The sequence below is a fragment of the Entelurus aequoreus genome, linkage group LG17 (genome assembly GCF_033978785.1).
Source record: "Entelurus aequoreus isolate RoL-2023_Sb linkage group LG17, RoL_Eaeq_v1.1, whole genome shotgun sequence".
NCBI classification, from domain to species: Eukaryota; Metazoa; Chordata; class Actinopteri; order Syngnathiformes; family Syngnathidae; genus Entelurus; species Entelurus aequoreus.
This window is the reverse complement of record NC_084747.1, coordinates 37,590,919-37,618,797: the sequence shown is the minus strand read 5'-3', so window position 1 is coordinate 37,618,797 and position 27,879 is coordinate 37,590,919. Positions and strand designations below refer to the sequence as shown.

Genomic DNA, 27,879 nt, shown 5'->3' with positions numbered 1-27,879 from the left:
TGGACACCCCAATGTAGAATGAGCAACATGGACAATTCAACAATGTTTATTAGTGTTTTTGTAACTGTAGTTGTGAAGAAATTCACTGCATAATAGTTTGTCATAGCACTGTTACACAAATAGTGCAATTACATACACTTCTTTATGAACACCTGCAGGAACAATCCAAAGATATTCAATGCAAGAGGCAAGCTATCTTTAAAAAAACAGATTTTTTTGCAAACATTTCTGGTTCTTAATGTGATTATCTTGTGTTGGTGTACCTCATAATAGGGCCTGTGAGTTCAGACTGGTTAGCAGCTTCCATGTGACAAGTCATCTGATTGCATGTAGATTCTACAGAAGCTTTAAGTGCAGAAGCTGCACTTAAAGGAATGACAAAGAGCAAGAATGAAACTGTACGCTCTAAGGGCGCGCAGGGTGAGTTAAAAAAACAGCGTGCTTGGCGTGGCTCTTGCTGTCTATCAGATAGAGCTGGTACATCTTGTGGTGCATCACCATCTCATCCAGGCTGCTGAAAACCTGGAAGAGCGGAAAGTTGCAGTCATCTCTAAGAGTGCTCTATTTAGAAGTTATATTTCCAGGGCCTATTTAATTCTCCAAGCGTACCTCTTCGCTTTTCTTGCCCTCTTTTCCCAGAGCAAAGCCTTGCATCTCCTCCAGGAAGCGGATGGGAACATTGTAGACCTTCTGCTGGTAGAGCACAGCCAGGGTGAAAGGTTGGCGGGCTGTCTGGGCCGAGCTGTGTCTGATGAGGAAAGTGCCGTCCTATAACATGTACACAATTTAGGACAGTTAATGAGTAATGACAACAATAAAACATTGCTTATAAGTGAGGACAACCCTCCCATCTCCTCAAGGGGCATTACTTTAGAAATTCTACCTTTTTGTAGAAGTACAAATGTACTTTCCCCGATAATTACTAAACACACAGCTATTCAACACAAGTGAGCATGCAAGGTAATTGTCCCTTGAGTTGCCATATGGTCAAGCATAGTGGTGGTAGCATCACGGACGAGCTGGACGCCGAGATGAGCGGTCGCACTCTCTTTCGCTCCCGATCGGGAATTCAAACAACTGCTCGGATTATCCCACACTTCCTCCTTTTTCTACTGTGGATCACGGATTTATATTTTAAACCTCCTCGGATACTTTACCCTCTTGAAAATGAGAGTTGAGAACGCGAAATGGACATTCACAGTGACTTTTATCTCCACGACAATACATCAACGAAGCACTTTAGCTTTGAGGCTAACGTGATAGCATCGTGCCTGACTGCACATCGAAGCAAAAAAATCATGCCCCTGACTGGAAGGATAGACAGAAAGACAATAATACTACTATTACTTCTACTATCAGGAGACACTGAACTCAACCCTGGACCTGTAACAACACGGTTAATGTTGTCCCGACTGGCGAAGACTAGCAATGCTACTGCTAGCATCGCCATTGAAGCTAATTTAGCTACCGGCTCATCTCAACGCAAGCTCACCTGTGCTCCAGCGATCGGCGGCTCGACGGAGGACTTTGCCCCGTTCATCGACACGGTCGGCGGCTCGGCGGCGGCGGTGGAGGACGACCCAGTCATCGGAGAAGGCAGCGACTCAGCGGCGGTGAACGGCGCGGCGGCGGCGGTGGACGGCGACCCAGACATCGGTGATGGCGGGGAACTGCACGAGATGAACAGCGCGGCGGCGGTCAACGAGGTGTCTGTCGACATCGACACCCCGGTATGCAGTGGAGACGGTGTGGCGGGGGTCCACGCGGCCTCTCCCCGGTCCCTGACGGTCGAGGACGCGGCGTCTGGACCCACGGCATACACAGGATTTAGAGGCGCCTTTACACAAACATTCTCTTTGTTCTCTTTGTCTTCAAATGGACAAAACCCCGCCAAAAGGAAATCCAATGACAATTTCAATTTAAAATTAGATGAGTGGGACTGGTCCCCTGTGCTCGCGAGCAACCTGGTCGATGTTGCTTGGGATCGCTTCAAAACGGCGTTCCTAAAGATACTAAATGACATGGCTCCCGTGAAAACAGTCCTGAACCACGCTCGGAACCATGGATGAATCCGGACCTATTAGCTGCCATAAAAGACAGAGACAGAAAATACTCCAAATACCAAAAATGTAAAACAGAAGTAGATAAACAACCCAATAATATCAACCTCAAATCACTCCTTTCAACTCTCAAAAAGCAATGCAATGAATTAAGAAATAAGTCAACCAACCTGACTAAATCCTTAAAAAAAAATTACATTAACAACAAAATAGAGGAAAACACAAATAAGCCACGTGAGCTCTGGAAAATTCTCAACAACTAGCTTCCTGGTTGCAGCCATAAACTTAAAACCAGACTCACCAACATCAGCATCAAGGAGGGTGACTCCCTCATTACAGACAAAATGGAGGTAGCTAGCAGACTTAACACCTTTTTCACCAGCATAGCCGCAACTCTTGTCAACAAGCTGTCCCACCACTCTGGTCGCTTTGGTGTAGAACACATTAAAGCCTTCTACAGAAAGCTAGGAGTATCCAACGATGATTTCAAATTAGAAATGGTCACAGCTGATGAGGTGTTTAAAAAGCGCGCTCCACCCAAACAAGGCCACCGGCCTTGATAATATTCCCTCTAGATTCCTCAGGGACTCTGCCTCCACATTGCCCCGATCATCACGCACATAATAAACCTATCAATTACACAAGGCCAAGTAACAAAAGATTTTAAGATAGCAAGAGTAACTCCCCTCTTTAAAAAAGGAAGCAAATTGGAACCTGGAAACTACCGACCTGTTTCTATTCTCAGTTCCATTTCGAAAGTAATGGAGAAAATAGTTTATGAACAGGTCGATAGTTACCTTGCCACTAATAAACTCATGTACAAATTCCAATCCGGCTTCAGAACTAACCACTCCACTGACACATGCCTTCACTATCTGACCGACCACATCAAACATGAGGTGGACGCGGGCAAATACTGCGGCATGGTCATGCTGGACCTTCAGAAGGCCTTTGTGGATGCAATCTTACTTGGAGGGGAGGGAGCAGGTGGTAGAGGTAAACGGCACCATGTTCCCCCCCTCTTGGTGAGCTGTGGAGTCCCCCAAGGCAGTATATTGGGACCTTTACTGTTCCTAATATACATAAACGACTTGTCATCGGCATGCGACTGTGAATTGTTTTTGTTTGCGGATGACTCTGCCCTGCTGGTATCCGACAAGGACAAGTCACAGGTGGAGAAAATCCTCAGTGCTGAGCTCTGTAGAACTTGCACCTGGCTCGCTGACAACAAGCTATCCATACACTTGGGTAAAACGGAATCCATCCTGTTTGGGTCCCACATCAACCTTAAGAAAGTCAGTGACTTCACTATAAAAGTGGGTGACATTGTTATCACCAGGAAAGATGAGGTCACCTACCTAGGTTCCATTCTAGAGGCTAGCCTTTCCTGTGATAAAATGGCAACCAAGGTAATCAAAAAGGTTAACCAACGAGCGAGATTTCTCGACAGAATCTCCTCTCTGGTCAACAAAAGCACCATGAGGATTCTGGCGGGAACTCTCGTTCAACCTTTTTTCGATTACGCATGCACCTCCTGGTACCCTAGCACCTCCAAAACCCTCAAATCTAAACTCCAAACATCCCAGAACAAGCTAGTCAGGTTACTTCTAGACCTCCACCCCAGATCCCACCTCACTCCTACCCACTTCTCCAAAGTGGGCTGGCTCAAGGTGGAGGACAGAGTTAAACAACTTGCACTGAGCCTAGTCTATAAAATCCACTACACCTCCCTGATACCGAAGTACATGTCAAACTACTTCCTTAACCGCCATAACCACAACACCAGGGGGAGCTCCACTAACCACGTCAAACCCAGATTCCGAACTAACAAAGGTCTTAACTCATTCTCTTTCTACGCCACATCAATGTGGAATGCGCTCCCAACAGGTATAAAAGAAAGGGCATCTCTATCCTCCTTCAAAACCGCAATAAAAGTTCACCTCCAGGCAGCTACAACCCAAAACTAACACCCTCCCCGGATTGCTAATAATCAAATGTAAACAATCAAATGCAGATACTTTTTCTTATGCCTTCTGATCTCTCTCTCTCTCTCTCTCTCTCTCTCTCTCTCTCTCTCTCTCTCTCTCTCTCTCTCTCTCTCTCTCTCTCTCTCTCTCTCTCTCTCTCTCTCTCTCCACTACTTGCTGTCCATATCCTATCCCCCCTCCCCCCTCCACTCCCCTGATTGTAAATAATGTAAATAATTCAATGTGATTATCTTGTGTGATGACTGTAGTATGATGATAGTATATATCTGATAGTATATATCTGTATCATGAATCAATTTAAGTGGACCCCGACTTAAACAAGTTGAAAAACTTATTCGGGTGTTACCATTTAGTGGTCAATTGTACGCAATATGTACTTCACTGTGCAACCTACTAATAAAAGTCTCAATCAATCAATCAATAGGCTGGGGCTGCATGAGCGCTGCCAACTCTAGGGAGCTGTGGTTTGTTAAGAGAATTCCAACGTGACTCTGTGAATTCCATGCCCAAAAGGATTATGCAGTGTTTGATAACAATGGCTGCGATGAGGTGGCGACTTGTCCAGGGTGTACCCCGCCTTCCGCCCGAATGCAGCTGAGATAGGCTCCAGCACCCCCCGCGACCCCAAAAGGGACAAGTGGTAGAAAATGGATGATAACAATGGTGCTCACGCTAAATACTCGACTGATTACACAATTTGGACATGATCACTTTGAAGTACTTGCATGCGTTGCCAGCTATTTGGACAATGATGGCTGTGTGTTGAATCATTTAAATCACAACATGGTTACATTTGGTAAGCTTAATGTAAGAATTTGGATCACTGTATAAGGTCGTACCGTATTGACTCTCAACAAGAGATCCTCTGCTGTCTTCCTGTTACAATCTCCTGCAAACCACACTGGATCCTATTGTATAATAGCAATATAAACATACAGTATATGTCTTCTATTGTGCACAGCTATTTTTTTTCTTTCTTTACCTCATTCTCTGTCTCTTCAGTTACTCTTGCTCCACCAAAGGCTCAAAATAGAGAGAAAAAATATCAATATGCAATACTTATAAATAAATAAATGATAAATGGGTTATACTTGTATAGCGCTTTTCTACCTTCAAGGTACTCAAAGCGCTTTGACAATATTTCCACATTTACCCATTCACACACACATTCACACACTGATGGCGGGAGCTGCCATGCAAGGCGCTAACCAGCAGCCATCAGAGGCAAAGGGTGAAGTGTCTTGCCCAAGGACACAACGGACGTGACTAGGAAGGTAGAAGGTGGGAATTGAACCCCAGTAACCAGCAACACTCCGATTGCTGGCACAGCCACTCTACCAACTTCGCCACGCCGTCCCTACTTCATTCATTTATATTCATAATTTTGTATTAGATATATAATATACACACATATATGTGGTGTGGGTGTGCGTGATGCCAAAGAGAAAATGTGTGGTGAGAAACATAGTACATTTACAGTAACTCATTGGAAAGTCCCCTTTCCTCTGTTCGGTGTCATTAAAGGTTGAATGATGAATACATTTTGCTTTATTAGACATAAACACAATAGTTAACTTATGTTATATGATGTATGCAAATGTTAATATGATACTAAACACATTTCCTGCGCCTTTGATGTAAGTTTGCAAAACATAAACTCACTTTACAGTATTCCGGGAACATTTGGAAAATGTGTGTAAAAAATCAGAATCATTTGAAGTCAACGAGAATCACTGTTCCATACATTGCACTGCGTTATTATGAATCTGGGAATTTAAAACAGCTAAATACTGTACTATCATAAGTAGCAGTGTTAATAAAATAATTGTCCTTACTTGCATGCTTCATATCCGTTAAGAAAGGATTTAGAGGGCTAGAATGCAGAAAGGAATGTTAAAAATCACATGCAGTTTTTAGTGTAAATATACTCTAATGAAGTACTGTATATACAAACCCCAAAACCAGCGAAGTTGGCACGTTATGTAAATCGTAAACGAATAAAAAATACATTGATTTGCAAATCCTTTTCAACCTATATTCAATTGAATAGACTGCAAAGACAAGATACTTAACGTCCGAACTGGACAACTTAGTTATTTTTTGCAAATATTAGCTCATTTGGAATTTGATGCCTGCAACAAGTTTAAAAAAAGCTGGCCCAAGAGGCAAAAAAGACTGAGAAAGTTGAGGAATGCTCATCAAACACTTATTTGGAACATCCCACAGGTGAAGAGGCTAATTGGGAACAGGCGGGTGCCATGATTGCGTATAAAAGCAGCTTCTATGAAATGCTCAGTCATTCACAAACAAGGATGGGGCGAGGGTCACTACTTTGTGAACAAATGTGTGAGCGAATTGTCCAACAGTTTAAGAACAACATTTCTCAATGAGCTATTGCAAGGAATTTAGGAATTTCACCATCTACGGTCCGTAATATCATCAAAAGGTTCAGAAAATCTGGAGAAATCACTGCACGTTAGCGATGATATTACGGACCTTCGATCCCTCAGGCGGTTCTGCATCAAAAAGCGACATCAGTGTGTAAAGGATATCACCACATGGGCTCAGGAACACTTCAGAAAACCATTGTCAGTAACTACAGTTCGTCGCTACATCTGTAAGTGCAAGTTAAAACTATACTATGCAAAGCGAAAGCCATTTATCAACAACACCCAGTAACGCAGCCGGTTTTGCTGGGTCCGAGCTCATCTAAAATGGACTGATGCAAAGTGGAAAAGTGTTCTGTGGTCTGACGAATCACCATTTCAAATTATTTTTGGAAGTTGTGGATGTCATGTCCTCCGGAACAAAGAGGGAATAAACCATCCGGACTGTTATAGGCGCAAAGTTCAAAAGCCAGCATCTGTGATGGTATGGGGGTGTATTAGTGCCCAAGGCATGGGTAACTTACACATCTGTGAAGACATCATTAATGCTGAAAGGTACATACAGGTTTTGGAGCAACATATGTTGTTATTCAAGCAACGTTATCATGGACGCCCCTGCTTATTTCAGCAAGACAATGCCAAGCCACGTGTTACAACAACGTGGCTTCATAGTAAAAGGGTGCGGGTACTAGACTGGCCTGCCTGTAGTCCAAACCTGTCTCACATTGAAAATGTGTGCCTCAATATGAAGCCTAAAATACCACAACAGAGACCCCGGACTGTTGAAAAACTTAAGCTGTACATCAAGCAAGAATGGGAAATAACTCCACCTGAAAAGCGTCAAAATTTGGTCTCCTCAGTTCCCAAACGTTTACTGAGTGTTGTTAAAAGGAAAGGCCATGTAACACAGTGGTAAAAATGCCCCTGTGCCAACTTTTTTGCAAGGTGTTGCGGCCAATAAATTCAAAGTTAATGATTATTTGCAAAAAAAAATTAAGCTTCTCAGTTCGAACATTAAATATCTTGTCTTTGCAGTCTATTCAATTGAATATAAGTTGAAAATGATTTGCAAATCATTGTATTCTGTTTTTATTTATGAATTACACAACGTGCCAACATCACTGGTTTTGGGTTTTGTAGAAAATGAAGCCAATATGAAATTAAACGCACACTTCACCAAGTTTCCTACCTTAGCATGGCTGGTAGAGGGAGCTTAAAACCTGGCATTGTTGGGGGTGGTTTGGAGGGAAAAGTGGAAGCTCTTGCTTCAAAAGTAGGAGCTGAAATGTGCAAACATGCTGATAATATACTTGTCAACATTGTACAACGTAGTACAAAAGTGTTACTACGAGGAACGTTGCTTCCTACCTGTCTTTACCTCAATCAAGGAAGGCAGGAAGGAATTCTGAAAAAATGATCAAATTAATGCAATGTTGTGCACTCTTTAAATACAGAATGGGGATGAGTTACTGTAGAACATCCAGTTGAAATGAAAAGAGAACACTTACAGACTTTGCTCTGGGAACTGGAGGCTTCATTCTGCACAGTGACAGTATGTCAAAATCCATTGCATGTACAAGGAATGTGAAACACTACATCGGAAAACATTATATGTACCCTGGATAATACAACAAAAGATTTGATAGGATTTAAAACAAAAGGCAATATTCTCTAACAACTGTATTGAAAATGAGGCATCAGTAATGCTGATTATTATATTCTCTTTGCCTTATATGCACACTTCTTGGAATTTTCAAATAATTGTCCATAGAAAGTCACAATAATTTATGTGAATTATAGGGTATACAGGGACATTTAGAAGAGCAAACGAGGGAAATAATTTCAGAGAAACTCAAGATGATTATGGTCATGTTTTGCCGCCAATAAAATCACAAAAGGCAATATGATGTATTTAATGAATTTACATTACTACTGATAATACATCATTGATATACTAGATAGTCATCCAACTATGTGATATCCCAAATTGAAAATAATCAGATAGTTTGAAAAATATATATATTTTCTAATATTTCTGAAATATTTATAAAAAAAACCAAAAAAACAGTAAAGTGTCCAATTATTGTTTGTTGTTTTTTCTGAAGCAATAAACAATTGAATGTTTAATAATATACACATAACATAAATAAATAGTTATAATAAAAAGAATAATATTTATAAAATTCTAAATTCAATTATTAAATTATAAAAATAATTTGTATTAAAAATATAATAATAATAAATAAATAAAATAAAAACAATAATTAAAAAAAACAATGAAACTGCTGTATTTATGGTGTAGGTGTTAAAAACGTATATATGGAAAAATATAATAAAATAAACATTTATTCCCCACAATGCATTATATAATAAACACACAGCTATGTGCCAGACAACCTGGAGTATTGGCATGTGATGCTGGCATATCAGCAGGGCCGGCCCGTGGCATAGGCCGTATAGGCAAATGCTAAGGGCGCCGTCCATCAGGGGGCGCCACGCCAGTGCCACAAATGTTGGAGAAAAAAAAAGAAAGAAAAAAAAAGTTGGTACTATTATTTCTAAATACAAAAAATAATCCCACGTTAATTAAAATGCAAAGTAAAGCCTATTTAATAGAAATATTATTTGTCACAGCATTGCGCCCCCCCCCCCCTCCCCCCGCATGGTGCGCCCCCTCCCTTCCCGTATCATGACTCTTTTTGGACGTCACCACATCAAAAAAATCAACACAAGATGTCAAAACGACCAAAACTGTCAGGTGCCCAGGGAAGAAAAAAGAGAAAAGAAGAGGAGAAACGAGAAAAAGACAGAGGTAGCAGGTAGGTAACGTTAGCCTACATGAAATTATTTGTCTGTGATAGTAACCTGGCTTTTTAGCATTAAGCTAATGTTATATGATTCGGCAATTGCTAATCAATAAATAGCTAGTTCTGTTTCAACGTCGGGTTAATATTGTGGAGGGGGCTAATTGTTATGGAAAATAATAATGTAACGTTAGGTAATTACAGTACTCCCACCTTACATTCCTCAAGGACATTTGTATTAGATCTTTTAAGCAGGTGTTTTTTGTTGACATTGTTATTGCCTTCTGGTTAGCTAATGTTTGCTCTGCAGGTAATAGTCACTTTTCCACCCCTTTATATATTAGGTATAGTTGTAAGCCTAGTTGTTAAAGTGCACATCATTAATGTTAATTAAGCAATATCACATGAGAGGGAATGCTGTTTTTTAATTTGAGCACTGCTGTGATTCGGTTAAAGATAATCATAACATAACATTCTCATATAATATGTTAATTTGCTTTCTTTAAGTAAAAAAGACAAAGCTATTCGGTTTCTTGTGAGTATATACACTTCACTGCCGATGTGGGGGGGCGCCACCTAAAATCTTGCCTAGGGCGCCAGATTGGTTAGGGCCAGGCCTGCATATCAGTACACTATTTTGTGGATTTGGTACTTATACCAAATCCATTGACGAAATTGGACATTTAAAATTTTTACGTAAATACAGATGGATTCAACCCGTTTAGCCACGTGGGAGGGGTGCAGTTGTTCACCAATGCAAAGTACGACACAACAATAAACATATTGACAGTATCAATCAAAACTGAGCATTATTATATTCGTGAAGACAAAATTCCTGTAATAGATTATTCACGTGTCCCTAATGTTTCGGTCAATTAGTGTATCTGGTAGACGGGCACATACATGGGTGAAAGCGTGAGTGACGTCTTGGTAGATGAAGACATTCTAATCGGGCCTCGGGGACCCGGCGGGCAAGCTGAAAGGGAAGAAGAAATAAAATGAAAGCGTTTTGTCTAGAGCATTGTTCATTCTAAATATGCAAACATTTCGTCAGCATAATCATGTCCACATTTATGCACCCTACCAGCTGCTGGTTCTAAATAGAGGTCATCATTATCCCCCTGAAACATGAGAACACACAGTTTGATGAGAGCAAGCACAGTAAATGGCACTCTAGTATACAGAGTGGCAATTCATACTGTATATGTAGAAGAATTGGTCGTTATAATTGTCTTTCGTTTGCATTGTCTTGAAGCTGCACGGTTAAATCAATAGAATTCAAAGTAGAAATACATTGGAATACATTGCATTTACCTGTTCTTCATTTGGATTGAGATAAACATCTGAAATACAGAAAAACATCAAACACCCTCACACACTGGAATATATAATTGTTATTATTATATAATGCATTTATAGTAAACTGTCCCTTTAGATTAGTGGTGTCAAAGTCAAGGACCGCAGGCCAAATCCGGCCCGCAAATTAATTATTTATGGCCACCGGGATATTTGAATAGTATTAGAACCGACCCGCAGGCCACAGCCGCCTGCTGCTGTTTTGCACATACCAATACTCCATCAGTGTTGGCGCTAGGCATATTCAAAATGGGGTTGCAGGGACCCCATCAAGTCATAAAAATGGGGTCCCTGTCATAAACGTTACTTCATTTTTTATTTAAAAAAAAATACAAAATAAATCAAATTTCTATGCAAATGTATTCAGTTATAAACATTCATTCACTTTCTTCTTTCCTTCATGGATCTAAACTTCACCGCTGCCGGTATTTTTTTCTATATTTTTATTGCAATATTTTCAGAATGTGTTTGTTCTATTTTTGGCCAAAGTAAGACAAAGAAAACAATCTGAAGTCGTCTTTATTTTTTTAGTTTTAATGCCATGATTTTAATAGTCTGGCCCGCGTGTGCACAGATTTTCCTCCATGCGGCCCCTGAGCTAAAATTAGTTTGACCCCCCTGCTTTAGATTCATCTCCAGGTGCTGCACAGAGACACAAGGTGGCACCATTATTGTATGGTTCAGTCGCAGAATGGCTGCTGTTTCACTGAATCTCACATAAAATGTATTAAAAAAATATTTAAAAAAATAAAAATCGATGTATTAACAAAAGTATTGGGACACGGCTCATAAATGACTAAATGGCCCCTATTAATATGCAACATTGACTTTTAATGTAACACAGGTTTCAGCCTGTTTATGAGCTCCAAACGTGAGAAAATTCATCTCCCTTACTTGTTTGCTACAATAGGTTGCTTTTGAATGTTATGTTTTCATGACACCATGAAAAAAAACCTCCTTTATCATGTACATGATACAACCCCTGAATGCCCTAAACTAGATAATGCTTACCCATTTCATGGAGAATGGCTTGTTAAAAGAAGGGAAAAGGACAGGCTTCGCTACACATCTTAAATGAAACCTGGACCAACTGACATTCAATCAGCTACAGACACGTGAGCTGTAAGTTTGATCATTTTGTTTTTCTTTAGCAAAAGGGCTAACATGTACATGATGTTGTTAAAATGTGGCTGCAAAGTTATATGAAGCACTGTAGTTCATTTACGTAGCTATGCTAATATTGCTAACATGTGTGCCCCACTGTTGGGGAAGTACAGTTACGATGTACAAAACCCAAAACCCAAAACCAGTGAAGTTGGCACGTTGTGTAATTCGTGAATAAAAACAGAATACAATGATTTATTTGCAAATCCTTTTCAACTTATATTCAATTGAATTGACTGCAAAGACAAGATATTTAATGTTCGAACTGAGAAAAGTAATTTTTTTTGCAAATAATCATTAATTCAGAATTTAATGGCAGCAACACATTGCAAATAAGTTGGCACAGGGTTTTTTTTCCCACTGTGTTACATGGCCTTTCCTTTTAACAACACTCAGTAAACGTTTGGGAACTAAAGAGACCAATTATTGAAGCTTTTCAGGTAGAATTATTTCCCGTTCTTGCTTGATGTACAGCTTAAGTTGTTCAACAGTCCGGGGTCTCCATAGTGGTATTTTACGCTTCATAATGCGCCACACATTTTCAATGGGAGACAGGTCTGGACTACAGGCAGGCCAGTCTAGTACCCGCACTCTTTTACTATGAAGCCACACTGTTGTAACACGTGTCTTGGCATTGTCTTGCTGAAATAAGCAACGTTGCTTGGATGGCAACATATGTAGCTCCAAACCTGTATGTACCTTTCAGCATTAATGGTGCCTTCACAGATGTGTACGTTACCAATGCCTTGGGCACTAATACACCCCCATACCATCACAGATGCTGGCTTTTGAACTTTGAGCCTAGAACAATCCAGATGTTTCTTTTCCTCTTTGTTACGGAGGACACGACGTCCACAGTTTCCAAAAACAATTTGAAATGTGGACTCGTCAGACCACAGAACACTTTTGCACTTTGCATCAGTCCATCTTAGATGAGCTCGGGCCCAGCGAAGCCGGCTGCGTTTCTGGGTGTTGTTGATAAATGGCTTTCGCTTTGCATAGTAGAGTTTTAACTTGCACTTACAGATGTAGTGACGAACTGCAGTTACTGACAGTGGTTTTCTGAAGTGTCCCTGAGCCCATGTGGTGATATCCTTTACACACTGACATCGGTTTTTGATGCAGTACCGCCTGAGGAATCGAAGGTCATGGGCATTCAATGTTGGTTTTTAGGCTTGCTGCTTACGCGCAGTGATTTCTCCAGATTCTCTGAACCTTTTGATGATTTTACGGACCGTAGATGGTGAAATCCCTAAACTCCTTGCAATAGCTCGTTGAGAAATGTTGTTCTAAACTGTTCGACTATTTGCTCACGCATTTGTTCACAAAGTGGTGACCCTCGCCTCATCCTGGTTTGTGAATGACTGAGCATTTCATGGAACATGCTTTTATACCCAATCATGGCACCCACCTGTTCCCAATTAGCCTCGTCACCTGTGGTATGTTACAAATAAGAGTTTGATGAGCATTCCTCAACTTTGTCAGTCTTTTTTGCTACTTGTGCCAGCTTTTTTGAAACATGTTGCAGGCATCAAATTCCAAATGAGCTAGTATTTGCAAAAAAATAACAACTTTTTCCAGTTCTTCAATTGAATATATGTTGAAAAGGATTTGCAAATCATTGGATTCTGTTTTTATTTACGATTTACACAATGTGCGAACTTCACTGGTTTTGGGGTTTGTATATTTAAAAAGTGCCCTTATTGCGCTGTTTGGAGCCAGACAATCTGCCAGATGGGCTAGAATAGGCACAGCTCATTAGCATTAAAGCTACAGACACACAAAACACAGTGTCTTACTCAAATAACCTTTCAAATTCCAGAATCAAGGCTAGATTATGGGCAGCTTGCTTCCAGTGCATTATTGAGGGACGTCTGCATTATGTTGAAAAAGGTATATATGGAACCTTTTTTCTAATCAGTCAGAAAATGCCTTTATTTATTTATTTATTTATTTATTTATTTATTTATTTATTTATTTATGCATTTATCATTAACTATACAGTATATTTACAAAATATGTACAGTACAGTCCAAAAGTTTGGACACACCTTCCCATTCAATACATTTTCTTTATTTTCACGACTATTTACATTGTAGATTGTCACTGAAGGCATCAAAACTATGAATGAACACATGTAGAGTTATGTACTTAACAAAAAAGCTGAAATAACTGAAAACATGTTTTATATTCTAGTTTCTTCAAAAGAGCCACCCTTTGCACTGATTACTGCTTTGCACACGCTTGGCATTCTCTCGATGAGCTTCAAGAGGTAGTCCCCTGAAAGGGTTTTCACTTCACAGGTGTCATAGTTTTGATGCCTTCCGTGACAATTTACAATGTAAATAGTCATGAAAATAAAGAAAACACACTGAAATGAGAAGGGGTGTCCAAACGTTTGGCCTGTACTGTAAATATTTTACATATAATTATTTGTTAACGTTAAATAAAATACTCCACCTTCCTCCATGTCAGATGTAAGAAAGAGAGCTGCAGGTGCTGGAGGAGGTGTCATCTTTTTCCTGCCAGGCTTCTCGTTTCTGTCAACCTCAGGTGCTGACCAACATGAGCAGACAAAGAGGATGCAACATGTTCACAACATGAAATGCTTCCACGCAAACTGCACACTCACTCACGCTTCTTGGTGTTGGAGTCAACGCCAGACTCTTTAGGATGTTGCAGAGGCTTCTGGGTGTCAGAAGAAAGGCAAATTAGGTTTCTAACAGACAGCCAGGACAGTGAGCTGAATCAACCTGAGGTCTGGTGCCAAGCCTCGGTGGTGGTGCAGCCATTCTTTGAGGAATAGAAGAGCTGGTTGTTCTTTCTGCAAAATTAAACACATCAACAGATCACAAAAATAATTTTAATGTGAGTTTGGGTAATATTTCTCTTACCCATATAAACATTTTCTTCGACTTGTTTCTGTGCGAGGTTGACAGCTGGGCGCCCACAAGGCGGGGCTTCATACATGTCTCCCTCCTCTTCCTCTTCCTGCTATTGAACACATGGAAAATGACTCACTGAATCAGGGGTGTCAAACTCATTTTAGATCGGGGGCCACATGGAGAAAAATCTACTCACGGCACGATAACTTGAAAATAAAGACAACTTCAGATTGTTTTCTTTGTTTAAAAATAGAACAAGCACGTTCGGAAATTTTACAAATCATAATGTTGTTGAGTTTTTTTTACATTTACTTGTTGCGGTTAATAATTTATTTGTCGTTATTTATATTGTCTGAATAAATTATGTGATAATGTTCATCAGTCAACTCATTGGTGTTAATTTTCAATCTATCAAGATAAAAAAATGATATCAAAATCAAATTACAGTATTTTATTTATGTAGTTTGCTCATTTTCCTCGACTGACGTGCTAACATCATGTGGTTTATTTTGTACATGTGTAGCATCATCTACAAAGATACAAAGAATTGCTATTGCGAGACATCCCGTGGACATATTTAGAAGAGCAGTTTCTTTCATAAAAAAATGTCAGGTTAATTTTTATACTTAGCAAACTCCTCCCGCGGGCCAGATAAAACCTGTTCGCGGGCCTGATCCGGCCCTCGGGCCGTACGTTTGACACCCCTGCACTAAATTAATTGTTTCTTACTTCATTGTAAAGATAATGCATGAATGCAATGCCTTTGAGGCATCAATCTACAGGCCCAATCTCAATAAACCCCCTCACCCTACTTTTTAGCCCTATCCCTACTTTTCTTGTGAAGGTAGTGGTGTCCCAGTTGACTCATTGCATGTAGGGCCAGAGAAAAATGTACAATTTCTGCATAAGTTATACAATATATAACATGTTAGTTCGGATTGTTAGTTTGTAATGTTAGCCAGCTAGCCACGCTAGCTGACGTTAGGCTAAAATACTAAATAATACTTAAATATTAAAACTTTAAAGCTTGTGAGGTGAATTATACCATGTAGCATTTATTTACATGATTGTGAGCTACCATTTTCGTATTTGGTCACAGAATCCTTAAGAGGATTATTCTACTGGGGTCAAAAGTGCACATGTCCATCACAAGCTCTCTGGAGAGTGGTGGCTTTTGCCCCCAGGAAATTGGAATCCTACAAGAATGTAGCATTGGATTTTAGGAGTGATAATAAATAAATTATAATAAAAACATTAGCTGGTAGGAAGCCCCCACAGGTAGGAGTAGATGATAGGGGTTGGAGGTCACCCGACTCAAACTGAACAAAAGAATAATGTCAGGGAAAGATTGACTGGCCGGCTCCATGGCTAGAGTTACAAAGAGTGGGGATTTTTTAAATCACCAAAATGATTCCCGAGCGCGGCCACTGCTGCTGCTCACTGCTCCCCTCACCTCCCAGGGGGTGGAACAAGGGGATGGGTCAAACGCAGAGAGTAATTTCACTGCACCTAGTGTGTGTGTGACTATCAGTGGTACTTTAACTTTAACGTTCGGGAAGTGGTATTTAGTCACTGTGGTCCGAGAGGACATCAGAAGAGTGATCCGGCCCATACTCTTTCTCCTGGAGCTGCAGTTCCAGTCTGAGGCTCGCTGAAACAAATAAAGCTTTTTGTTCGACGATTCCTCGTTGGCGTCTTATTGGCTCATCATCACCCATCGCACGACCAACAAATATACAACAATATATTGTAGCATCCCGGAAGAGTTAGTACTACAAGGGATTCTGGGTATTTGTTCTGTTGTGTTTATGTTGTGTTACGGTGCGGATTTTCTCCCAAAATGTGTTTGTCATCCTTGTTTGGTGTGGGTTCACAGTGTGGCGCATATTTGTAACAATGTTAAAGTTGTTTATACCACCCTCAGTGTGACCTGTATGGCTGTTGAACAAGCATGTCTTGCATCAATTTGTAAAGAGTAAAGCCGGTAGATATTATGTGACTGGGATGGCATGCACGTAAAGGAAGTGCCTTAAAGGCTTATTGTCTCTCTGTACCTCTCCCTATGTCCGTGTGCACAGCGGCGTTTAAAAACGTCAGGCATTTTACTTTTTAAAAACCGATACCGATAATAACGAAACCGATACCGATAATTTCCGATATTACATTTTAAAGCATTTATCGGACATCCCTAATCACCACCCTTGCTTCAAATTTAGGTTACCATTTAAATAACAAACATTCAGACTTGCACAAGGAGTTTAAAGCGGGGCAGCTAATATAGTTAACAGCTTCCCCCGTGCACATGTACAGTAGATACGACACACGCATACAGCTGGTTGGCTTGTTATTTTCAGAACAGTCCAAACCGCCCATGTAATGTAAAATAATGCAAGTGAATTGACTGAATTTCGTAACAAATTCCCACTTTTTAATTTGTGTTTTATCTTTAACAATGTGTGTTTTACCTGCTACTTGTCTTATCTATGTATTTTAGCCGTGTTTTTAGTGTTTAATAATTATTGCATTGTCTTAAAGAACGGGTCAAAATTGGCAACCATAAATCATGAAGCATTTAATAGAATGTCAATAAAGATATTCAATTCTAACCTAATTCTAGATAATGGCAGTGTTATGGCGCACTTGGAGGATCCGCTGACAGCGCGCTCGGACACGCCCATGCTCGCGCTGAGAGCACCACACCCACGCAGCTACAAGCCTGCTGACGATTGGCAATCGACACACCTGCAACTGATGAGGGCGAGCCGCTTAAAGGACCAGTGGACCCAGGGATCCTTGCGGGAACTTAGTACTCATTTGGTGACCCGTAAGCGAAGCTTGATGCTCTCTTGCTGTTGTTGTTTTCCCTCTGTTATTCTGACGTCCTTATTGTTGCTCTCCCGCAGTGCCTTTCCGAGTCTCCCCTCTCTGAGATCTCCCTTTGTTCCCCGGTGTTTTTTGGACTACCTTCCCCGTTTCCCGACTACTCGCTTGCCCCTGGACTCAGACGTCTCTCTCTCGCCCCTGATCACCTGCCTGCCCCATCGACTGCCTCCTTCGCTCTCATCCAACATCACGGTAATATACAACAGCTAACTACACACATAGTCTTACACCATACACACCTTGGATCTAGTTCACACTGCATTTCCTTAGTTTATTAAATTAGTATTGTTTGTTATTATTATATATATTGAATATTTATATATACATAATTGTACATACTTCCCCCTGGTGTCTGTTTGCCGTCACCTCCCCTTAGTACAGGGGTGGGCAATTAATTTTTACCGGGGGCCGCATGAGCTACCCGAGCACTGCTGGAGGGCCACATCGACAATATTTCAATTAAATTTTGCTCAATATTATTTTTGATACATACCGTAAGATAAATAATAATAATAATAATAATAGTAATACTTCAACATAGTGTGTGTAACAGCATTCCATGACTAATATATATAAATTAACATTAATAATAAATGACAGTAAAATAAGCACACGTATGACTGAGGAGTCATATTGTAACTTTGTGTGGTGTTTGAGTTGTCCGTCTTTTTGTGTGGCCTTAAACGCACCAGTGGTTTAGTGCTATGCGTGTTGGTGACAGATGACAAGTTGGTTTTGGCCTGGTTTGTACGGCAGAAAATGACTAGTTTTTCGAGATAGAATTGTTTTACTCATGTTTTTGGTGTGGTTATGTCCGAATATAAACAGTTTTGTTCAATAAAGTGATCGATATAATTCCTGTCCTCGAAGCATCTCGATAGACGTTACAATAATTGAACGGTGTTCAATTGAACGGTGTTGACGAACACCATTAGGGCCGCTTGTTGTCACTGTCACTCAAAGTTGCATTGCAAAATTCCATAGAATAAATATGTTTATTTTGTTTATAATTCAGATGGGATTTGATTTGGTGCGCGGCATATACTTGCTGCGCGCAGCGGACGCTTGAGCAGTGCGCAATTGCGCAGGCACGCACCTTAGGTGAGGGGACGTTGCTTTGCAGTTCATGTGTTGTTGAAAACACGGCATTCCTCATCAACTTTTCTCTTTTTGGCGTCTCGGGTGTAAACCGTGCATCACTTGTCGCTGCATGTGCACCTTCACTCGCAGGTTACACACGGACACACGCCCATAAATAATACTTTTCAAAATAAAAGCAGCACAGTTGTATTGCGCGCAGGACATAGATGTTTTTTCAACTTTATTTTGTAATTGCAGTTGTTCACATTCACTCACAATCACGCACACGTCCACACGGAAGTAATACAAATAACGATTTTCAAAACAAAAGCAGCACCGTTGTATTGCACACTCGACATAGATACTTTTTAAAATTTATTTTGTAATTTATAATTGGCCTCACGCGGGCCGGACAGGGACGCACAAAGGGCCGGATGCGGCCCGCGGGCCGCAGAATGCCCAGGTCTGCCTTAGTAGTAACCATAACAGGCAGGCTTTATCTAATATTTAAAATAATTGTAAACTGTTATTTGAGTGCCATAGGAAATTTTTAATATTGTTCTTTGGGTGCAATAAGACACATGTATAAAGGAGCCATAAGAAAATTGCATGTCAAGTCATCATTAGATGGCCCTGATATGTCAAAAGGCATTAATAAATCATGTTTTTTTCGAATACCTCTATAACTGATAACAGCAGTTCGGCCGGGATATGCTCATTTCAAAATTAGCCCGGAAATCTTACAACTTTCGCTAATTGCGATGCCCCACCCTCCACCGTTTGACCGATTAGAAAGTCTGTGAGTGTGTCACATCCAGGTTGCCGGTTACGCACCGCCATCTTCGTCTAGCTACTGCCACTGGTAAAGTTACTAAACATGTCAGACCTCAGTAAATCTAAAAGGCGTCCCTACGATTCTCAACTTATTCATGACAAAGCCAGGAAGAAAACAAGGATTTCTATCGGGGATGTCTTTGAAAGATGGAGACGATTGAAGGCGGAGAAGATTTTTTCATCTGACGCCAAACTTGTTAATTTCCTCCTTGATAGGTAAGTCAGGCATTTAGGTTTTCCTATTACTTTTAATAAATGGAAATTGACATTTTGTATGTAAACTATATTGTCCAATACAGTCTATGATCTTGTCTAACAAAGCTAGTATGTTCATGCAACAAATGCTTAGCATGCTAGCCCGGTCAATGGGAGCATACACATCAACATATAGTAGGGTGACCAGGTGTCCGGATTTAGGCCGGACAGTCCGGATTTTTAATGCCCTGTCCGGACACGTATTTGTCCTCCTTTTTGCGCACTAGGCTTGAAGAGCAGAGTTTTTTCATCTTTGCTGGGCTGCAGCGCAATAGCCAATCATAGACCGTAAAAAAATGCCCCCAACGCAGTAACATATCAAATGATTGGCTAAGAGCGGTGTCGGATACAAATCTGCTTATCATTGGTTAAAAAGGTAAACAAGGGTCCAACGTTCCCTCTAAGGTGCGCGCCTGCGCAATGGCGCACCGCTGACGCGCTGCGCACAGCCAATTAATGCCGCGCAGGAAATCAAAAATCCCATCTGAACTTTAAACAAAATAAACACATTACAATTTATTCTGTATGATTTTGCATTGCAACTCTGTGAGTAAAAAGTGACAACAAGAATGGCCCCAATGAATAAAACAATCTTTGTCAACACAGTTCAATTATTGTCTGACGAGAAACTTTACGGACAGGAATTCCATCAATCACTTTATTGAGCAAAACTGTTTGTAACCACACCAAAAACATGAGTAAAAAAAACTTGTATCTATAAAAACTGGTAATTTTCTGCCATACAAACCAGGCTTAAACCAACGTTGTCATCCGTCGTTTCAACAGCAGCCGCTCGCTCGCTCACCTGCATCAACACACGCACTCATGGCACTTAGCCAGTGCTGCGTTTATGGCCACACAAAAAGTCGGACAACCCCAACGCCACACAATGTGTAAATGCCAGGTTGTAACACTGACTCCTCAATCAGATGTGTGCTTATTTTACTGCCATTTATTAAGAATGTTAATCTAAGGATATTATTCATGAAATATTGTCACTAGATTTCATAAATGTTAATAAAAAGATGTATTTTACAGACAAAGTTACAGGAACTAAATGTAATCTCTGAAAGGGGTAACATTTCTTTTAAAGGCAGACCCGCAGCCAGACATACAATACTAGCACATAGGTCATGAAAAACATGTTTTTTTGTTATTGTCATTGTAAGAGGGCAAAATCACTTATATCAGAAAATTATTTTAATAAAACATTTAAATTGTTATGTCAGGTTTGGGACAGGTGTGACGCTGGTGTGGCCACAGTGTGCACGTCTGATGTCGCTCACATTTTTTTAAAATTATATATGTTACCTGTTAATTGTTGTTTACATTTAAGTCCACACATGTTATGCTTTGTGGCACTCTGCACTAGAAAAGATTCATCTCAGTGGTCACTTTTTGAACACCACAATGTATTGAATAAATACAAATACTGTTAACAAACACTTGACTTTAATATTTTTTCCTATTCAGCCACACAAACATCATCTTTAAACCCCTCAAAGTTGTACTATAAATAAGAGTATACCAGACTCCTATGTACACCATAGTAATTTATTGATATGCCGCATAATGTCCTCCTTTTTGGTGTCATATGCCGCAAATTGTCCTCCTTTTTGGTGTAATGGAAATGGTCACCCTAACATATAGGCTAACGGGGGAACTATATATGCCCGTTAGCCTGTATGTCGATGTGTAATCCAACTGACAGGTTTTATTTGTCAAATATATTTTGCCCTATGTGGATGTGGGTAGTGTTAGTGCCTGTTTTTGTGTATTTGTGATCTGCATAAGTCCCGACAATTTCAAGTCAAACCAGGGAGGCATGGTGGAGATATTTGTAAAACAATCTTTCATTCCTTCATACGTTCTCCTAACTAGCCATTGGGAATTTGCCCCATTTGTTTTCCCAATTGTTACATCACAGATATCTCCATATATGGTAGGGCTTTAGCCAAAGAACTTTGCGCAAGTCCACCATTGTAGTCCGATAATAATTTGAAGAATGACCAACTTCTCGGGTTCGAGCCACAACCTTCTATAACACAGTTGACAGGCATAATTTGTAATTAGCCATTACATTTTCCCATGCTCAGAGGCTGTACAGCAGCAGCAGTTGCTCGGTAACTAGCTTACCTCTGGCTCGTGGCTGGAGGAGTCTACTGACAGATATAAGTTCAAACTCTATGCTGCTTTGTATCAAAAATGTCAGCAGCCGAGGATGCATGTGCTTGTACGAGCCAGTCAGCCCCACAACAGAAGGATAGAAAACAGAAGAAACGTACTTACTACAGCGTCGAACTACAATGGCAACTCTAACTGTGGGGATTCTAAAACTGTGGTACATGTACCACTAGTGGTAGGCGAGCTCTATCTAGTAGTATGCCAAAGAATCACTTGGTTAAAGCAGTGTTTTATTTTCCTATATTCAAACACAGTGTTGTTGTTTATATTGTGTGTAATGTTACAGTGGCCAAACATATTAAATATTCTTGTTAAATAAAACAGCTTCCTTGTTTTAATGAATACTAAGGCCTACTACGCTACTGTATTTTATTTTTTTTGCTCATTGTGGTGGTACTTAGAGAAAGAAGTTTGAGAACCACTGCTCTATGAAAACGTCACAAGTTTTCATTTGAAATAAATAGGAATGAAGGCAAGATTGTTTTATTAATATCCCTGCCATGCCTTCATTGTTTTGGGGATTTGTGCAGATTCTAAATACACCAAAACAGGTAGCAATAGCTTAGACAAGTTGGTTTTGCATATTAAGTCCCCTTTTGAGGCAAGACTAGATGTGGTTGGTTGTTTTGACATGTTTTATCTAATGAACTTTGACCTGAGACAGAACCTTTAAAAGCTTGCAGCAAACTAACACAAATATCTAATATGTATTTATATTTGTGTATAAAGTCTGTAAAATAGCCATTTTCCCAATTTCCTTAAGGCGTGGAGCTGTCAAAGGGTAAAGTGTCAACGTATATATATAATATACAGTAACTATATAATATGCTAGAAACTGTTTTTGTAATCGTATCATTATGAGGATATATTGATAAATAATTACAAATTAATAAAGCTCTCATCAGTGGGTTTGATTTGAGTTATTACTCGATGTGGTTGGTAAAAACTATTTCTTGACCTCGCGACAAGTGAACTTAACCTGCTACCGTTGGAGATCAAGCATCAACTCAATCACAACAATCATTATTATTTTGTTATTTACAAACGTATGTTGTCTCCTCCCAAATGCATCACTTTGGCCTGGTAAAGACACAAAGATGCACACAGGTTAGTTGTGCTGTAAATAAACAAAACGGTGCATTTTCTACATGGGAGGTAGTGACCTCACCTGTCCTTCGAGGTGGTGCCGGAGGAGGGCCGCTGTGGGAAAGGAGAAACAGGAGCTCAGAGCTACAAATACATGAACACTACATTGTGTTTTGTTTCAAGTCTTTCAACTTACATGTTCTTTAGTTTGCCAAAGAAGCTCTGTTTGATAAAGAAAAGTACAAAGAGACTTCAGTATGTTCCGGGTTGGGGAGGAGATCTTGCCCTAAGTGGAGGAGTTAATGTACCTCAGAGTTTTGTTAATGAGTGAGGGAAGAGTGGATCGTGAGATCAACAGGTGGATTAGTGTGGCGTCGTAAAAAAAGAGCTGAGCCGGGAGGAAAAGTTCTCGATTTACTGGTCGATCAATGTTAATTGCCTCACTTATGGTCATAAGCGTTGGGTTATGATCGAAAGGACAAGATCACGGGTACAAGCGGCCGAATTTAGTTTCCTCCATCGGGTGGCGGTGCTCTCCCTTAAAAATAGGGTGAGAGGGTGAGGTTCTGTCATTCAAGAGGAGTTCAGAGTAAAGCCGCTGCTCCTCCACATCGAGAGGAGCCAGATGAGGTGGTTCGGGCATTTAATCAGGATCCCCTCCATCGCTTTCCTGTGGAGGTGTTTAGGGCAGGTCCCACCGGTGGGAGGCCACGGGGAAGACCCAGGACACATTGGGGGGACTATGTCTCCCAGCTGGCCTAAGAACATCTCAGGATCATCCGGTAGGAGCTGGATGGAGTGGCCGGGGAGAGGGAAGTCTGGGTTTCTTTGCTTGGGCCTCGGATAAGCGGAAGAAGATTGATGGATGGATATTTAATATAACCTTTTTGTCTGTTTATGTACTGCACATTTTTTTTTTTTTTTATTAGAATTCAACAATATGATGAACACCCTTCTCATTTTAATTATTTATTTATATATCCTAGACCAGTTATTCTCAAACTGTAGTACGGGTACCAGTAGTGGTAAGCAGGCTCCATTTAGTGGTACGCCAAAAAAGGGTGAAAATATGTACTGTACATGGACTATCATTGTTGATGTTCGTGCATTGTGTCACGTGTAATGTTAAAGTGGACAAAAATATTGAAAATACGTGTTAAATAAAACCTCTGCCTTTTGTTTTAATGAATACGTAGGCCTACTATGCACCTGTATTTTAATGTTGGCCATTATGATGGTACTTGGTGAGACAAGTTTTTCCTGAGGTGGTACTTGGTGAAAAAAGTTTGAGATCTAGACATACTAGTCTACAGTACATACTCTTTTTTTGGTACTTATTGGGCTACATATGAGGGATCAGGTATTAAATGTCATGCATTCTAGTCTAAATATATTTTTTATTAGATTGCATCATAACGTTAGTATTTAGCAGACATCAGAGTGGCAAAATGGAAAAATGAAAAAAATCAGGAAGTGTATTAAAAGTTCAGTATCAGTTTTCCCACACCACTCCTGAGGTTGAGTAAATGATTATAGAAGGCTGGAGAAGGTGACAAATCTCTTGTGTGTGCACATTCTTCTTGTACACACATCACGCACACTGGTGATAAAAATGGTGAAAACAGGTGTAGATACAATTAGAATTCCTTTTTTGTTGTTAAGGTTCCAGTGGGCTGGCTCAAGGTGGAGGACAGAGTTAAACAACTAGCACTGAGCCTAGTCTATAAAATCCGCTACACCTCCCTGATACCGAAGTACATGTCAAACTACTTCCTTAACGTAAATGACCGCCATAACCACAACACCAGGGGGAGCTCCACTAACCACGTTAAACCCAAATTCCGAACTAACAAAGGTCTTAACTCATTCTCTTTCTATGCCACATCAATGTGGAATGCGCTCCCAACAGGTATAAAAGAAAGGGCATCTCTATCCTCCTTCAAAACCGCAATAAAAGTTCACCTCCAGGCAGCTACAACCCTAAACTAACACCCTCCCCGAAATGCTAACAATCAAATGTAAACAATCAAATGCAGATACTTTTTCTTATGCCTACTGATCTCTCTCTCTCTCTCTCTCTCTATGTCCACTACTTGATGTCCATATCTTAACCCCCCCCCCGATTGTAAATAATGTAAATAATTCATTGTGATTATCTTGTGTGATGACTGTATTATGATGATAGTATATATGATAGTATATATCTGTATCATGAATCAATTTAAGTGGACCCCGACTTAAACAAGTTGAAAAACTTTTTCGGGTGTTACCATTTAGTGGTCAATTGTACGGAATATGTACTTCACTGTGCAACCTACTAATAAAAGTCTCAATCAATCAATCAATCAATCAATCAATAATTCTGCTCTTTGTGTCTGCTATAAGTGATGACATAACTTAAGACCAGAAAGAAAGTTTTTTTTTTCCTAAAAACTCTCTTTTTCTAAATGTGTTTTTCTCAGTCATGTTTTCAATGGAAACACACCCAGGGCCTATACACTCCACGCAAGCAAAAAAGGTCAGAACACATTCAAGTCAATTTAGAGCTGCATTGTTTATATTTTCAATAGTTGGTGACATTTGAAGCATTGGGGGGGTTCAATTTGATTAGCAACTTAGTAAATTAAACCCTTGTAATATTAAAGACCAAAATGGGGCCACAATGAGCTGGCACTGCACACAATGACACAAATGTTTCCACTATAATAGGAGGAAAAGGAAATAAAGTCTCACAACCATGAAGTGAAATCTGCTGCATTCAAATGTGTCTCTTTGCATACAACACAAAATGTGCTTTATAATGACTACTGCAGTGTTCAGTGTTTATAATATTGAAGCATTATTTAGCAATGTTAGCCCTGAATGTTGTAGTTATTAAAACATTAGACTAACATTAGTTGGGGAATTATTGCACTGCACCCTTTTTGTTACATGTGACAGCACAATTCTGATTTAATTTATTTTTAAGCAATTTTGTAAATAGACAAGCAAAGTTGAAAAGGAAGTTTTGTGATGACTGAATTAAGCAATATTGGATCAGGTGTGTATTCCATTCGGTTCAAAAAGACTTTGGCGACTGCTCACTTTGGCTATAATGGTGTAAATCCACTAATCAGAACAAAATAATACGTTACCATTTTCATGATTTGGGTTCAATTTGGGTCTCTCTGCTTAAGTGATGAGGAGATCGGTGTTCTTGTTTGGTGTCCAGGCTGCAAATGGTTTAAGGATTAAGAACACACAGAAGCATGATGGGCTGGTCTCATTTGCATTTCCTCTAACGCAAGCCCTCTATCTGCAGCCTCTGTGTAACTAGTGCAGCTTCACTGTAAAAAAAAAAAAAAGTTTAGAAAACGCAAATTTTCAAGGCAACATGATGCAACAAGATTTTTGCGTTTTCTCAACTTTTGACTACTATTGTTGACTTAACTAATGTTTACAAGTTGAGATAAGAGTTATTTCATATGTCACATATGTCATATGTCATATGTCACATGTCACATAACTATTTACAAGTTGAGATAAGAGTTATGTCATATGTCACATATGTCATATGTCACATAACTCTTATCTCAACTTGTAAATCTTAGTTAAGTCAACAATAGTAGTCAAAAGTTGAGAAAATGCAAAAATCTTGATGCATCATGTTGCCTTAAAAATTTGTGTTTTCTCAACTTTTTTTTTTTAACAGTGTTATAAACATGAATTAAAGCTTTGATTGAAAAAAAAAAACCAAAAACCTGCTTCAATTATGTATATTTTATAAAAATACGTATTGTATTTTTCGGACTATAAGGTGCATTTTCATTTCCTTTCATTTTCTAGAAAATTGACAGTGCACCTTATAACCCGGTACGAAGACCTCGAAGCAATTTTATTCGGTACACGGTGTAATGATGTGTGACCAGCAGATGGCAGTCACACACAAGCAATACCAGAGTTGTGCATAAATGGCCATCTAAACGAGAGGTGCCATGATTGCTACCAATGATGTGCATCGAGGCGTAGTAGGTAGAGCGGCTGTGCCAGAAACCTGAGGGTTGCAGGTTCGCTCCCCGCCTCTTACCATCCAAATCGCTGCCGTTGTGTCCTTGGGCAGGACACTTCACCTTTGCCCTCAGTGCCGCTCACACTGGTGAATGAATGATGAATGATAGGTGGTGGTCGGGGGGGGGGCATAGGCGCAAACTGGCAGCCACGCTTACCACCACCAGGTGTGAATGAATGATGGCTTTTCACTTCTCTGTGAAGCGCTTTGAGTGTCTAGAAAAGCGCTATATAAATCTAATCCATTATTATTATTATTATTATTATTATTATTATTGTGGGTTTTTTGACCTCCTGACAAAATAAACCATAATAATTGTCATGATCTGTGGTCTGGATCATGTTTTTTGTTATTTTCTGTTTAAGACTCAATTAGTTCCTGTTTGCGCTCCCTTGTTTGGTCACCATGGCGACTCATTGGTTTCACCTGCCTCATTTGACACACGCACCTGGCTCTAATCAAAGAGACTATTTAAGCCTGTCGTTGGCGACATTGCTCTGTTCATACCATAGTTCATGTTGCTCATTTCATGCCACAGTAAGTGTTGTTTGTTTTATGTCCATAGTTTACTCTTTTTTTGTTTCCTTTGCTAAATTGTGCCTTCGCCTTGATCTTGCTTTGTTTTTGTTGGTATTTGGACATCTTCTGTCAGAACGAGGAGGTTTTCGCAGCTTTCTGCGAGGATTGTTTTCCAAGGAAGCAAACGGACTATATCGGACAAGGCTTGAAGGTAGGAACATTTTTAATTATAACTATAAAAGGGGTACAAACAAAAAGCGCTCAAGGCGAAGGCACAACTTTGCGAAGGAAACAAAAACTAACACTTAGAGTAAGCTATGGACATAAAACAAACAACACTTACTAT

The 27,879-nt window shown here is 39.9% G+C and overlaps 1 protein-coding gene across 2 annotated transcripts; it reads right to left on the bottom strand.

Annotated features, from left to right (window-relative positions):
• Positions 1–100: 100 nt before the first annotated feature.
• Positions 101–26,177, bottom strand: LOC133632008 (B-cell linker protein-like). Of its 2 annotated transcripts, none has more exons than XM_062024233.1 (19): positions 26,101–26,177; positions 23,163–23,188; positions 23,049–23,080; positions 22,923–22,960; positions 14,654–14,753; positions 14,513–14,583; positions 14,392–14,447; positions 14,220–14,315; positions 10,554–10,582; positions 10,324–10,360; positions 10,143–10,215; positions 7,944–7,974; positions 7,804–7,840; positions 7,625–7,715; positions 5,884–5,921; positions 5,031–5,071; positions 4,888–4,956; positions 610–768; positions 101–522 (listed from the first exon to the last, which is right to left on the bottom strand). In XM_062024233.1, exons 4-19 carry the CDS (start codon positions 22,949–22,951, stop codon positions 406–408), a joined length of 1,074 nt encoding a protein of 357 aa, XP_061880217.1. In that variant the 5' UTR covers positions 22,952–22,960; positions 23,049–23,080; positions 23,163–23,188; positions 26,101–26,177; the 3' UTR covers positions 101–405. The 2 variants fall into 2 exon arrangements, with proteins under 2 accessions (XP_061880217.1, XP_061880216.1); XM_062024232.1 differs by having other exon boundaries at positions 14,396–14,447.
• Between the last annotated feature and the right edge of the window lie 1,702 nt (positions 26,178–27,879).

Bases quoted from the DNA above. Each gene is read 5' to 3' on its own strand.
- LOC133632008 (XM_062024232.1), bottom strand. The intron at 7,975-10,142 runs GTATGTGCCCGT...GTCACTGTGCAG, and splicing joins TCACTCACGCTTTCACCCAT to AATGAAGCCTCCAGTTCCCA. The intron at 7,841-7,943 runs GTAAGTGTTCTC...TCATTTTTTCAG, and splicing joins CAGTTCCCAGAGCAAAGTCT to AATTCCTTCCTGCCTTCCTT.